The 15,168-nt window shown below is 34.4% G+C and overlaps 1 protein-coding gene across 8 annotated transcripts in view; it reads right to left on the bottom strand.

The window, feature by feature from the left end:
- The window catches only part of LOC149774557 (uncharacterized), a 164,827-nt gene that overhangs the window by 46,816 nt on the left and 102,843 nt on the right, over positions 1 to 15,168 (bottom strand). For 4 of the 8 annotated variants that reach the window (XM_089945067.1, XM_089945066.1, XM_089945071.1 and 1 more), the window contains one exon: positions 7,902 to 7,970. The exons of 2 other annotated variants lie outside the window; for them this stretch is intronic. In XM_089945067.1, the coding sequence (XP_089801193.1) occupies positions 7,902 to 7,970 (69 nt within the window). Of the gene's footprint in view, positions 1 to 7,901; positions 7,971 to 11,627; positions 11,655 to 15,168 lie in introns of all 8 variants that reach the window. 2 more of the 8 variants (XM_089945069.1, XM_089945072.1) reach the window with 1 other exon arrangement.

Genomic DNA, 15,168 nt, shown 5'->3' with positions numbered 1-15,168 from the left:
CCCCATAAATACACATACGGATGCATTATTATAGGCACATAAATATTGCACTTAAAGGGAGATAAATGCTCATATATCTATATGACCAAATAATTTGTAGAAAAATAACTTAGATTGCAACAAGTAAATACAGGGTTCAAGTCTGACTCACTAATAAAAAATGACAAGACAGTAAATATTTATTCTTCATAACAAGGCAAGTACCAATGATCCAAAATTTATTCAACATTACTTAACAAGAGACCCAAGCAATCCTTATACCACTCACCTGACTTGCATAACTTAACAGCTGACCTTTTCACTATGATGGCTTATGCAGTATTGTCAGAATGTAACTTTATGAAAACTATCTCCCAAACTTTCTATCATGTCAATTTCACCAATATGCCCATTATCAAACTCATCCCAAATCTTAATGATATCAACCTATTTACCTAATTTTTTTCAAACTGAGTGATAAATATCTCAATATCAAGACAAGTAACAAGATCAGCACATCAGGTGCAAGATTATCTCATTAATATCTGTGAATCTTATCAGTAACTGAACAATCTAACATCAAATTTATCCAAAATATGATTAGAAAATATGATTTCTAGATTTGTACCACACTTTGCCAAGCAAATGCCAGAATACCTCATAAATAATTGCATCAATCCTGCTCATTATCCAGTTGCTTCGAGAACTTGAATGCAAGCCCATACTTAAAATTTGATCAAAACAGGATCAGAAATGTGGTCTACAAGGGAAACAAGCTTGGCCAATAAAGTACTAAATGTGCCCTAAAGGAAAACAAACTGCATGTAATTAACTGGTTCTACTGAACATAAAATGTCAAGAAAATCTGAAATTTACTCAAATTCTACAGTTTGACATCTTTAAAGACTGGATTTGAAGAAATTATGTATACATTTCCAATCAATTAGCATTGCCATTTTTAGCAAAATTATATGAAAATAAAGAGTTTGTTTCCCTTCAAAAGCTAAGAAAAAGACAACATAGACTATGTGACCATCAACATACCTAATGTGTCACATGACGTATTATTATTATAGCATGCAAACATCTCATACTTAATGTGATGTATCCCATATTAATAATATAGCATGCATACTTCTCATACTTTTGTGGTGCATACCACATTAATAACACACTATGCATACTTCCCATACCTTTGTGGTGCATACCATATTAATAATATAGCATGCATACTTCTCATACTTTTGTGGTGCATACCACATTAATAATATAGCATGCATACTTCTCATACTTTTGTGGTGCATACCATATTAATAACACACTATGCATACTTCTCATACTTTTGTGGTACATGCCATATTAATAATATAGCATGCATACTTCTCATACTTTTGTGGTGCATACCACATTAATAACACTATGCATACTTCTCATACTTTTGTGGTGCATACCATAATAATATAGCATGCATACTTCTTATACTTTTGTGGTGCATACCATATTAATAATATAGCATGCATACTTCTCATAATTTTGTGGTGCATACCATATTAATAACACACTATGCCTACTTCTCATACTTTTGTGGTGCATGCCATATTAATAATATAACATGCATACTTCTCATACTTTTGTGGTGCATGCCATATTAATATAGCATGCATACTTCTCATAATTTTGTGGTGCCTGCCATATTAATGACACAGCATATTTCTCATACTTTTGTGGTCCTTGTCATATTAATAACATAGCATACATACTTCTCATACTTTTGTGGTCTATACCATATTAATAACACAGTATTCCTACTTCTCATACTTTTGTAGTGCATACCATATTAATAACACAGTATTCCTACTTCTCAAACTTTTGTGGTACATGCCATATAAACAATACAGCATAGTACATACTTCTCATACTTAATGTGGTGTATGCCATAATAATAATTATCAGCATGCATACTTCTCATATTTAATGTGGTGTATGCCATATTAATAACATAGCATACATACTTCTCATACTGTTGTGGTGCATACCACATTATTAACAGTATGAATACTTCTCATATCTAATGTGGTATATGCAATATTAAAAACACAGCACACATAATTTTCATACTTCTGTGGTGCATGCCATATTAATAACAAATCATGCATGCCTCTCATCATTTTGTGGTGCATGCCATATTAATGACACAGCATACATATTTCTCATACTTCTGTGGTGCATGCTATATTAATAATACAGCATACATACTTCTCATACTTAATATGGTGTATGCCACATTAATAACACACATGCATACTTCTCATACTTTTGTGGTGCATACCATATCAATAACACAGCATACATACTTTTTTCACACATTTGTGGTGCATGCAATATTAATAAAACAGCATACATCTCATACTTTTGTGATGCATGCCATATTAATAACACACATACATACTTCTCACACTTTTGTGGTGCTAGCCACATTAATAATACAACATACATACTTCTCACTTTTGTGGTGCATGCCATATTAATGACACAGCATACATACTTCTCATACTTTTGTGGTGCATGCCATATTAATGACACAGCATACATACTTCTCATACTTTTGTGGTGCATGCAATATTAATACAACATACATACTTCTCATTTTTGTGGTGCATGCCATATTAATGACACAGCATACATACTTCTCATACTTTTGTGGTGCTTGCCATATTAATAACACAGCATACATACTTCTTATACTTTTGTGGTACATGCCATATAAATAACACATACATATTTCTCATACTTTTGTGGTGTGTGCCATATTAATAATACAACATACATACTTCTCACTTTTGTGGTACATGCCATATAAACAATACAGCATAATACATACTTCTCATACTTAATGTGGTGTATGCCATATTAATAACATAGCATACATACTTCTTATACTTTTGTGGTACACGCCATATAAATAACACATACATATTTCTCATACTTTTGTGGTGTGTGCCATATTAATAGCACAGCATACATACTTCTCATACTTTTGTGGTCTATACCATATTAATAACACAGTATTCCTACTTCTCACTTTTGTAGTGCATGCCATATTAATAACATAGTATGCCTACTTCTCATACTTCTGTGGTAAATGCCATATAAACAATACAGCATAGTACATACTTCTCATACTTAATGTGGTGCATACCACATTATTAACACATACATAATTCTCATACTTTTGTGGTGCATTCCATATTAAGAACACATACATATTTCTCATACTTTTGTGGTGTGTGCCATATTAATAACACATATAAATATTTCTCATACTTTTGCGGTGCATGCCATATAAATAACACATATATTTCTCATTTTTTGTGGTGCATACCATGTTAAAAACACAGCATACATAGTTCTCATACATTTGTGGTGCATGCCATATAAATCACACAGCATACTTTCCAGACATAAAGCATTCAACTAGTACACTTAAATAAATGCTGACCATGCAGAAAGTGTTTCATTCATTTTTATAAAATGTACAGAATATATCAAATCCAATATAAAACATTAAAAAATTCTGTATTCATGTAGTGAGTATACTGACCCAAACAAGAAATCTACCAATTTTGAAAACGCATTTTTCTACCAAATGAATTTGTTGCAATCATCAAAGAGTGAAATCATTGTTGTAATTTCTTCTTAAATATTAAAAATAATTACTTTTCTTGCTGTCTGGATAATCTGTTTATGAATTTTTTTAAAAATCCTTAATATCTTGCTGAGAAAAGTATTATCTCTTTGGTGTACTGATGCTGGTTGGAAGTGGGCTAAGTGAACTAGGTTGCTTTATATCGATATTGCTTGAAAATAAACTACACTTACATGATTATGTTTGGATGTTTAATTTTGCAAACAAAGAGTACTGATTCAAGTTCTGTTTTTCTTTTTGTTTGTGCAGATATACTGCCAAACGAGACAAGTATGCATGAAGTCTACTTGTGTTAGACATGCATTTCCAACAGAGTTATCTTTTCTGCTAACAGTGATATGTCTGTTTTCATGCATGCACACACTTGAGACAAAATAATGGCAACAGTAAACGACACTGTATCAAAGTCCTGAAAATGTTGTGACCTCTTATTATGGTAGGAAGTATACATTAATTCATAATGTTGTATTACTGAAAGTGCAGTATTCTGTCTCTCTCCGAATACTAGTTTCTCACTATAATTATTCCAATCAGGTGAGAGAGTCATGAGAATAAAAGATCTCTCTGAGAAACAGAAGCCTTGAGACCTCATTACCTGCTAGTTATTCAGCCAGTAGAAAGATATAAGATGGGAGGGTCTGAGGATATCTGGCAACAAAAAGTGTAATCAAAGCAGTTTAAAAGTTTGACATTATCAGTTCAATCACCTGTGTCTGAGTGTCGATTGACCTTTCCTGGCTTTTAAATTTCTTCTATCTGCTGAGAAAAAAGGCTTGGTGCAAAGATATTTTAATGACTCTTGAAAATTATTGCAAATTTTGAAAATATGGTGTAATAGTGGTCAAGAAACATGTTTTATGCTCTCATCAATTATGAAGCTCAGAAGTATAAATTTAAGAATATACATTTTAAACGAGTGAGGCATTTCTTTTTCTGGATCAGAATAAATTTAAGAATATACATTTTAAATGAGTGAGGCATTTCTTTTTCTGGATCAGTATAAATTTACTACAACAGAAATACAAGCTGAAAGGAAGGTCATGCTTAAAAACTGAAATAGTCATTCTGTCTTTAATGTGAATGATTGTGACTATATATATATATATATATATATATATATATATATATATATATATATATATATATATATATATATATATATATATTCCTATGACACTGGTTCCACTATTGATCTAATTAAGTAAAGGGCAATTTCTCAGTCAAATAGGAGCCTTAACGCTGTCAAATTATTTCACAAAAACCTAGAATAGTGAAATTGCTCTAGGTCTTTTACACATCTTTTACAAGTAAAGTCTCCAACCAAATATGGTTTTAATCCATTTAAGTCCTTCAAAAGTTATTGAGCGATATGAAAATGTATGAAGGACTGGGCTGTTTGGACAAAATAGGCATCATTTGTCCTCTCTATATATATATGGCAAGGGATCATTTGTCCTCTATAGATGTGGCAGGGATCATTTGTCCTCTATAGATATGGCAGGCATCATTTGTCCTCTATAGATATGGCAGGAATTTCAAAACATGTAATCTGAACATGACAAGAAATGAAAAATTACATTTGTCTTAACTGCAATTTAAGCTGACTTTATATTTGACCTTCTGACCTGCAAATTATTTTGGATTTTCACTCTCCCTGGTCACTGGTTAACTTACTCCCTGTGTATCAAGACAAACTAAAAAAAACTGACGAAAGACAACAGATAGTGAAGAAGTTAATATTCATCACTGGCAATCCGAGTTTTTCATAGGTTGTTCTACTGTAGATAGTACTTGACAGTTTGATGCATGAATCAATTACACTGTTTTCTTTCTCTAGCACAAAATCTTTTATTTGTAATGATGAACAGATCATGTGCCATAAAATTCTGTGAAAGATTTTATAAAGTAGGTTTATTTTAAATGAGAATTTTACATGCAAAATCTTTCTATCTCAAGAATGAATGATGCAATGAAAATATGCAAGTAGGAGGGGCAACATAACCATTAAAAATAAAAGATACAACAGTACTATTGTTTGAAAAGAAATTTGGTTTCAAACATAAGTATTTAATGATTGTTCTATTTTTTTAAGAACACAGAAAATAATTATGGACCAATACTAAGAAAAAGAGTAAATGCCATGCAACCTAAAACATCAATAACATGTTCATGTATGCTCCCTTATATGTCAAATCCAACAGTAAATTGCAGATACCCAGATCTGCCAGCACAATATATGCCATCAGACTGGGACTATGCAGTTTGCTAGGGGTAATCAGTAGAACACACAACAAAGATCTTGATCTGCTAGTCAATCATGTGATGGTAGGTCAGTTTATTTTCGTTTCAAGTTTGAGTAATTGAGTAAATAAGGTACATGCAATTCTAAGGATAACCTTTCACACAATACCAGGGACAAGAGGTAAAAATAAATGACAAGAATGAAAGAAATGGTACTTTCGTCTTTGATAAAATTTAGGTTTTCATAAACAGTATGGAAAAACTGATCAATATTTTTAAATCATGCCTAAATTGAAACAGAGACACAAGAGGGTAAAGAATTAACTCAGACACATACATGCCATTTTTTGCGTGCCAAAAATAAAAATAAAATACAGCAGTATAGCTTAGAAAAGAAAGAAAAAGGTATATTTACACAAAAATGGACTGGCGTTTTTAAGCCTTAAAGAGCAATTCTCAATTAAAATAGTCACCTACTAATAAGCTCTGGAGAAAATTTGATAAGGATTCCACATAACACTATTTCACTATCATTAAAACTGCTGTAAGACACATGTCTAGCCGTCTGCTAACATAGGCCAGCCAAAAATCAGCCCATGTGCCATCAAGCAAACAAAGATTTATGTATAAGGATGTCATCTTTTGTAAAATTAGCATTGAATGTACAGCCTGAAATGATGGTATCATGACATTATTACATCATGAATACATGTACAAAGTGCTCATTACCTGTATTTTGTAGCACTATGAAATCTGGAAGAGATGTAAGACGATGAAATGATGACTTCTGTCATTTAATAAATAATGACAGACTAACAGCTTTATCAAAATATTAATACACTGCATGTGTAATCACAAATTTAGTGCTCTGACAGAAAAAAAAATTTCATATAAAAAATTCAATAAAAATAATGCAAGATATTGAGAAATCATGTTCAATTAACTTGCCATAAATCAACTTTAAACTTTCTGTCATAATTCTGATGTGAGCTCAACCAATATGTTACAGTGAAAATATTAATTCACCAAAAAGCACTTTTCTGAATGTATCTGACCAGAGGAATCAGTAATTTTTAATTTAAGCAAATATGAGGATATTTAAAATGTTCATTAAGGTTACATTTTATGGAGTTGCAACAATCAAATTCTCTGTACTTTTAGCAAAGCACTAGAAAATGAACATCAGACCGATCATTTTTTCATGGTTTCAGCAAGTATTCATACTTAGCATGATATAAATTCCATGGTTCTGACTTGCATCCATACTTGGCATGATACAAAATCCATTTTTCAAATAGTAACATGCTCCTATCATTTCACAAGCAACCATTCTATTAAGTACTTATTTTTAGTAACATTAATAATTATTTATAGCCTATTGATCATAAAGTAAACCAATTAACACAAACTGTTTTCAACTTGTACTGACATCAATAGATAAATAATAAAAATCAGAAAGCAGCTGACAACAGACCATTAATGAAGGCAACCAATGGCTACAGCCTTACTCCAAGTTCATAGTGCTACAATACACTTGAGTAAGATGAGGCAACATACGGATGATGTCATACTATAATAATCACACCATTTTCAGCTGTGAAATAAGTGTTGATTTTACAAAAGCAGAGATCCTTAGCACAATTCAATTTTAATGAAGAATCTCAACACTGACGATGATGATAATGCCGCTGGAAAATTGATATCGATATCTCTTAAAGTTTGCTAACAAGAAAACTGGTGCAAAAACAGTAATGATCATAAAATTTATTTAACACAAGCTGACAGGTGCAAACTAGCTATAGTTATGGGCAAGATGACTCTGAACCCAACTAAATAATACGATTTTCCATAACAATAAAACAGGTTTGAAACAAACTGCTGTTACAGAGATGGAGGCACAAGAACATTTACCATTGCTCTAGATGCCCCTCCTACTTGCCAGGCACATAAAATGTACTGAATGTAACTGACTTACTGGATCGTCCAGTCGTAACAACCACTTGATGAGGCTCCATAGGAGGGAAAGGAATGCAAAAATGTGGGTCTGTACACGAGTGGATGACATGAAGAGAAGAAGAATTAACTGACCTGAGCCTCCCTTCACCAATTCATTCTAACCCATGCTAAATGTTTCAGTCCAGACCAGTGAGGACCCTAACATAAAATGTTTTCCTCAATCTAAACTCCAATGAACAACCAAGTAAAGTCTTCATTTGAATCTAAAATTTACACTGACTCTGTAAGAATATATTTAATTTCATAGATCACTCAGGTCTTATGACAATGTATCTAAATTAAATGTAAACTATACTGGATTCTGCAGTATACATTTTGTGAAGGTATCTCATCATTGGTCTGGAAAGAGCAGTACACCAAATAAAAATTTAAAAAATAATTAAAAAGTAACTAAGTACATGTACATTGAAAAAAAATCAGATGCTATTCCCATGATGATGTCACAATAATATGGTATCTTGTAACTCCTATTTGGTATATTTGACTCATTCCCAGTCTTTTTAAAGGTACACAGTCAAGACACTGGTAAATACCAATTTACATTTTTTTAATTAGATATGAAAATTGCAAGTAGGTATTTACTTCTATACTGCCATATATACTTGCTTATAAGTCAAGACCAACTGCAAACAGCATGGATCTGCCATAGCATAATGCACTGGTGAATCTGGGTCTGTACTGTTTGATAGGAGTAATCAGTAGAACAAACAACATGGACCCTGGTCTTCAGGTGCATTTTCCTATGGCAGATCAGGACCTTTGTCATCTGCAGTTTTACTCAACTTATAAGCAAGTACATATGGTACATCAACAAATCATATGGCAAAGGAACCATGCAGTGGGCATTTTGAAAATGAATGTTCTGAGAAAATGCTATCTCGTACTGCAATATAACAAAGCTCTCATCTAAGCACTTCAAAACAACTACTCTTCAGAAAAAATAATTAAGCTTCTTATTCCGGTAATGTGTTATTTTACGAATATCCTAGCATGCAGTCTATTACAAAATGTTCGTGGTTTCGATGGTTCTTTCTATTACAAAATGTTCATGAATTTAGCCACATAATCTTTAAGCCACAGCTTATCTGCCTTAATAGCAACTATTTCCTGAAATAAGCAAATCTTTAGGGTACTAGTAACCTGAAATAATAAATATTATATTTGCACTATTTTAATGATGCAAACCTTAATGAAAAAATTAGTAAAATAAAAATGGAAACCTCAGTACACAGCAGCGGAAAATAGGGAAAATATGTGAGTAAGAACTTGTGGTTTTTTTTCTCCAAAGAAAGTAGAATTTAAAGCTTTAGGCAAATGCAGTAACTTTCAGTTGTTCCTCACCAAATTAAAAAATTTCAAGGATTAAAAAGCACAAAGCAAGTGACTGCAAGCAAGATGCACTTTCATCTGTCTCGTCTCTCTATGTTTTATCTGTAGAGGTGTATACTGCATGGATGGGATATTAAAATACAATGTATATAGAATATGAAAACATAAAAAACATATTTAAAAAATAATGAAATTCACTAACTGTTGCTGGGTCATATAAGACCTAATATGAGATATTCATATTCATAAACAAATCTTTTTACATTTCTTTCAATTTTACCTTATTTATTTTCCATTCCTAAAAGAATTTTAATTTTTAAGTTAGGACAGTTATTATCAACTAAAGGGGACTTGAAGGGACTGTACTCTGCATTAATATTTGAAAGCTGCACATTCTGAGATGCCTGCTCTTCACTCAAATTACTATCTTTGATTGAGTCAACTCCACTTATCAACTGTCATAGTAGAAAAAAAATAATTTCTTTAACTTTATCCATCGTTTCATTTAATTGAACATTTATGTGTACAGTTCTGGCAAACATATTTGTAAAACAAAAATGTCCACTAGTGCTTCACCAACAGCATCATTCCAAACAATGTTTTCAACATTGCCTTAAATGGATTAAATTCTGTGGAAAACCAAATTTGGGGAAAGATGTGCAATCAGGGTTCATAACTCTTTTGAGTAATGAATTAGAGCGCTAGACATCTAACTCATTCAAAGTCTCAACAATATAAAGGTGCATGATAAACTTGCCAAATATGCAATATTCCCATGTGAAGTTAATCTCTAGAAAGCAAAGTTAGGATGACAGCAGTCATCAGCCATAACTCTTAACATGATAATTTCAGACAGGTTAAACTCATTTACAGTTTCACGAATATAGAACCACATGAAAAATTTGCTTGAATGCAACAAATGTTAAGTAAAGGTAAGCTGTGGAAACCAAATAAGAATGACGATATGCAACTTTGAGCCATAACCTCTGTCAGTGATGTCATGGAATGGTGGAATCATACACAACCAAGGTTTTATCAGTCTGAAGCTACACACCAAATTTGGTTGAAATCCAACAAATTATGTTGAAGTCATCTTGTAAAAACCTGATAAAAAAGACGAGCAATCAGAGAGTATGTCTATGAGACAATGTTCATACCAAACCCAGGTAAAACACATACAAGTCTATGAGACAATGTTCATAACGAACCCAAGTAAGGCACATGTAACTCTAAGACACAATGTTCAAACCAAATCCATATAAGGCACATGCAAGTCTGAGACAATGATCCTAACACACTGAATCTGAACGTACTGAATAGTTCTTGAGTTGTACTAGTTACAAACAACATTCAACATAAAGATAAAAAGCAGAGGCACATTTAGGGCTGTAGGACAAGTAAACAAAAAATTGCATCAGAATATGCAAAATGCTTCTTGAACAATGTAGAATATAGGAATCTGCTACATGTATTACAGCAGTGGTGATATAAGATTGATGGGAAAAGAGCAATTACACCTGAAATGATAAAACCTTTAAATGACACATCTACATGTAACACACAGCCCATCTACCAAATGACATCCCATTATATGCAAGGATTGCAAAGCTATGTTGGTTGCAAGAAAAGTTAATGAACAGACAGACAGACAGACAAACAGAAAATTGAGTATTACAGCACTCCTACATCTCAATGTCTATGCCTACAGATAGCAAATTTTAAGTTTTGATGCACATCATAAAATTTTTGTAATTTTTTTCCTTCAAACTTTAGCAAGCATACATAAAAAGACTACAATTCAAGACTTTACACATGCAGTCACACAGTAACTAACAACTATATTTTGTCATAAAAATAGGACACACTTACCAAATTAACATTTACTCCTTTTAATTACATTAATTCTATTCTCCCACTGTGACTACCCCTGAACAAAGAGTATTCCCATATATTAACCACATTTGTTTAGTCCCATGCATTAAATTCAAGAGCAAACTTATCTAAATTTTCACATTTGAATTAACTGTGAGGTTTTACTTGGATAGGAAAATCAAAAATACTGTGAAACTGTTATTATTCATGGCTACTAAATTTTGAAGTTTTCCAATCATTCTTTGAGGATCTCATACTATTTTCTGATTTAAACTTTTAGCAAATAAAAGATTTGAGGCTATTTAATTTTGCTGGTATGTTCCCTCCTTCTAATCTTTTATAAAACTTCAACTCTTCAACATGAGCATTTATTAGGGTTCACTCAATCAATGATACATGGCTAAGGCAGCACTGTACTACACCATTACTGCAACCACACTCTTATTCGTATTTTTAAAAAAATGCCCAAGCTCCAAAGACATACCTGTTCACTTTTGTCCGAATAGGCATCCTTCAATAACAAGCAACTCAATTTTACAATCAGCAAATAAAAATTCAACACATTTGAAGCAGACAGACAAGAAAAATGTCAGCTGTTATTGCATTTAAAGAGTCAACTGAGACTAAATAAATCTGCATGAAACCTACTATGCAGCTGGTGAAAATTCATGTTTTAATGGGGTGGGGTATGACTAAATTTAATTATGAATACTTGCTTGCTAATATTATATTACCTTCCTTTTCCAGTACACCAGGTACCCAGTCTAAGCAATACATTCACACCTGCCATTAGTAACTGGAGACCAAAAAGAGAAAAGAATATGATCTCAGTCTGATTCCTTAGCTGTAACCAGCATATCTTTTGACCTGGACTGAAACTGCAGGACATCAGAGCAGGATGGGAGGACAGAATATTTGCAACAGTGGCAGGTAAGTATAACATAATTATAATTTGTTTCACCCATCAAAAAATACCTTTTAAAAGCAGTAATACATTACCTGCTACTACTGCATATCAGATGTAAACAGTTAGAAGGGAGGCTGATGGACCAAACACAAAAAATTGCTTTAAGAAAACACATCACTTACCCTCATGGTAGAAGTTTACACTACTGTAAGCCAATAAATGGCTAAGGATGAAGATGTAGTGTGAAAATGCCAGAAGGCTGCCATCATACTGTCATCCAAAGAGAAGTGATCAAGTAGGCCCAAGATGCAGCAAATAGCACTAACCTTATGGGTTTAAATTTTCATGAAATAAAGGTCCATTTCAGTGAAGGAAAGATAGGCTTTCTTGCTAGTGGAGCCAATCCACATGGCAATGGTGGCTGCCAAAATAATAGGAACCATTAAGAGGTAGAATGAGATGATTTCAACCTTTCCTTATCCCATTTTGAGGAAGCCAAATAAAATAAAATGTTAAGGTCCAAGCTGGGCAATGGATCATGTCTTGATCATTGTCAGCACAGCTATGATTGAAACTGGGAATCTCAACAGAAAATGGAGCTCCTGGTTCGAAGCCAGCAATCCTTGTAGGCAAAATCAGAAACCAAATTATAGTTTCCACTGAACTGTAAATAAGCCTTTTCCATTCATAAGATATGTAGCTAAGTCCTTGTCTTCAATGACACTAAGGAGACAAAAAAGACCATCTTCAGTGTAAGGTCTGAAACACTAATAAAGGGGTATAGATAATTCCCAAAGAACACATGAAAAGTTCCATCTATGCATTAATGTGCAAAATACCAGTCTCTGAAGCTCAAAACTACCTGACAAGATCAGAACAATGAGGGCCTGACCTTATTTGGCAGAAACATTAGAGAACATATGAGTGATGGAAAGGGCTTCCTTTTAGCCCTAAATAGTCAAAACAGCACATTCTCCTTCTGCAAAAAGAAGGAACTTAGCAATTGCATTTGAAGAGCAACAGATGGTATCAATGCATTTCCTTCTGCACCAGTTAAACAAGATTCTCCATCTTGAACAATAAACTTTAGAAGTTGCTTGCCTTCTAATGTGGCTGATGCAACTGCCATCCTTGCCCAAAACTGGTCTTGATGAGCCCAGTGTGAAGGTAGAAAATCCATGGAATAATGTGAAGGAGGTAATTTTTCGTAATATTTGGAGATTATCTACAAGTAGATTATTGAACCATGACCGATGGGGCCACAGGTAGAGCTATTAGAATGAACTAAGATGCAGAGAGGCTGACTTAGTGGAAAACCTACAAAATTATTTTGAAAGATCAGAACGCTGAAAGCATCCACTCCTTGGCCTTTTGACATCATGCAGAAATGGAACTTGTTGTTCAGCTTCATAGTGAACAAGTCCACTAATTGTTTCCTGCACAGTTCAAAAAGAATCTCTCCTACTGTCAGGTGCAGACCCCAATTTACAAGCACCACATGGCCTGGTGCCAAGTTTCTGTCTGCTAGGATATCCCCTTTGCTTGGAATATGGCAGACTCTAAAACTGATCTCCCAGACTGCCCATCAGAGGTTTCCATGCAAACTGAAGTGTGTACATCTCTGTGTTCTGTGGCAGCTGGAACACAATGACATCTTATGAGATTGACAACACTCCTGTAGAGCTAGGAACAAGCATACATTTTGAGGTTGCTTATATGAAAATCACTTCTTTCCAGTACCAAAGCCCCTTAAGAAACACTCACTCTGACTCCAGATGAGCAGTCCATCCAGAATGTGATGGATCTGTATATGGATAGGAGTGGAGTTCATGGCTCTGAATCAGAATTCCAACCAGAAACCAATCCTGATCTAGCCACCAACTCGGGTGGTTATGAAAAAAATTGGCTCCCATAATAATTCAAGCTGCTATAGGGTCCTTGTGCAGTTTCCATTTTGCTACAAGCAGGAACTAGAGTGCAAGTGAAATATTCTATGGGAACTAGATCCACAGCAGAGTTCCTAGGTGGTAAAGGGAAGTTGGCCATAAGACACTGTGAGGGACAGAATCTCAGTTCTCCTGTCTTTGGTGCAATGCAAGCCCTCCTTTCATTGGTGAGAAAAATTATTCTCACATACATGAAGTCCTGAGAAAGGATGAGATCAGTTGAGGATGGAGATAAGACCCCTGATAAGTCAACATGGGCCAACAGTAGGATAGTTCCTTCACGTGATCATCTCTAAGGGCATTGTGCATTAAGCTTCTATGGAACATCACAAACCCAAATGTCCTGACAGAATTGGAGCAGAGTGATACACTGCAGGTGACTAAGCATTTTCCCAGCCTGTCACCCCAACAGGACCTGGAAACAAAGGCAGGAACATACATGACAGCAAGGTGGTGGGGAAGAAAGAAGACTAACTACCTGATATTAGGGTTCCCCAAATCCCTTAGGATTAAATGGGAACACAGGGAAGGGATGCTGATCTAATCACCTTCTCCAGACTGGCAAGCAATACCAAACATTTTATTCACATTGCAATTGGATGGTAACATAGTAATGGGTATGGGGGAATACCGACCCAATCACTGTTCCCATACTGACAACTTGAACTTGGCGTCTGATGACCAGTGCCCTGCAACCAGTGACCAGCACTGGTCCAGGAATGGCCAGCAAAGAGGCACACATCAGATCTATCAAAAATTGCTGCTCTTTTCTCCCGGACATAAAGTCTACCTCAGGAGGGTGCTGCTCCTCCCTGCTGGGAAGATGCAACTCCAAGGAATTTTTGCTCTCTTGCAAGGGGCCAAGGATCTATCCTTCACTGGCATTGATGGTTTCACACCAGGAGTCTGGGATCCTTGGCTATGTAGTGATCTTCAAACCACGCAGATCACTCTATGTTTCTTCTCTACAGGCAGAGTTAATTTTCCTAAACCAGGAAGGGATCCAGACCCATGTAAATGGAGGGTGTCATCCTGTGAGGATGAGTAACAAGCTTTTCTTCCTTGTTCTATAAGTGTGGTGATTTTCTGCCTAGTACCACTAGATCTCTCTACAATCAACATATTGGACATCCATTTGCACAGGCAAAACCAGTACATAATAGGCAGGTATT

This window comes from Sinohyriopsis cumingii, unplaced genomic scaffold (genome assembly GCF_028554795.1).
Source record: "Sinohyriopsis cumingii isolate HCF-2022 unplaced genomic scaffold, ASM2855479v2 utg000198l, whole genome shotgun sequence".
Lineage (NCBI taxonomy): Eukaryota > Metazoa > Mollusca > Bivalvia > Unionida > Unionidae > Sinohyriopsis > Sinohyriopsis cumingii.
This window is presented reverse-complemented; position numbering and strand designations above follow the sequence as displayed.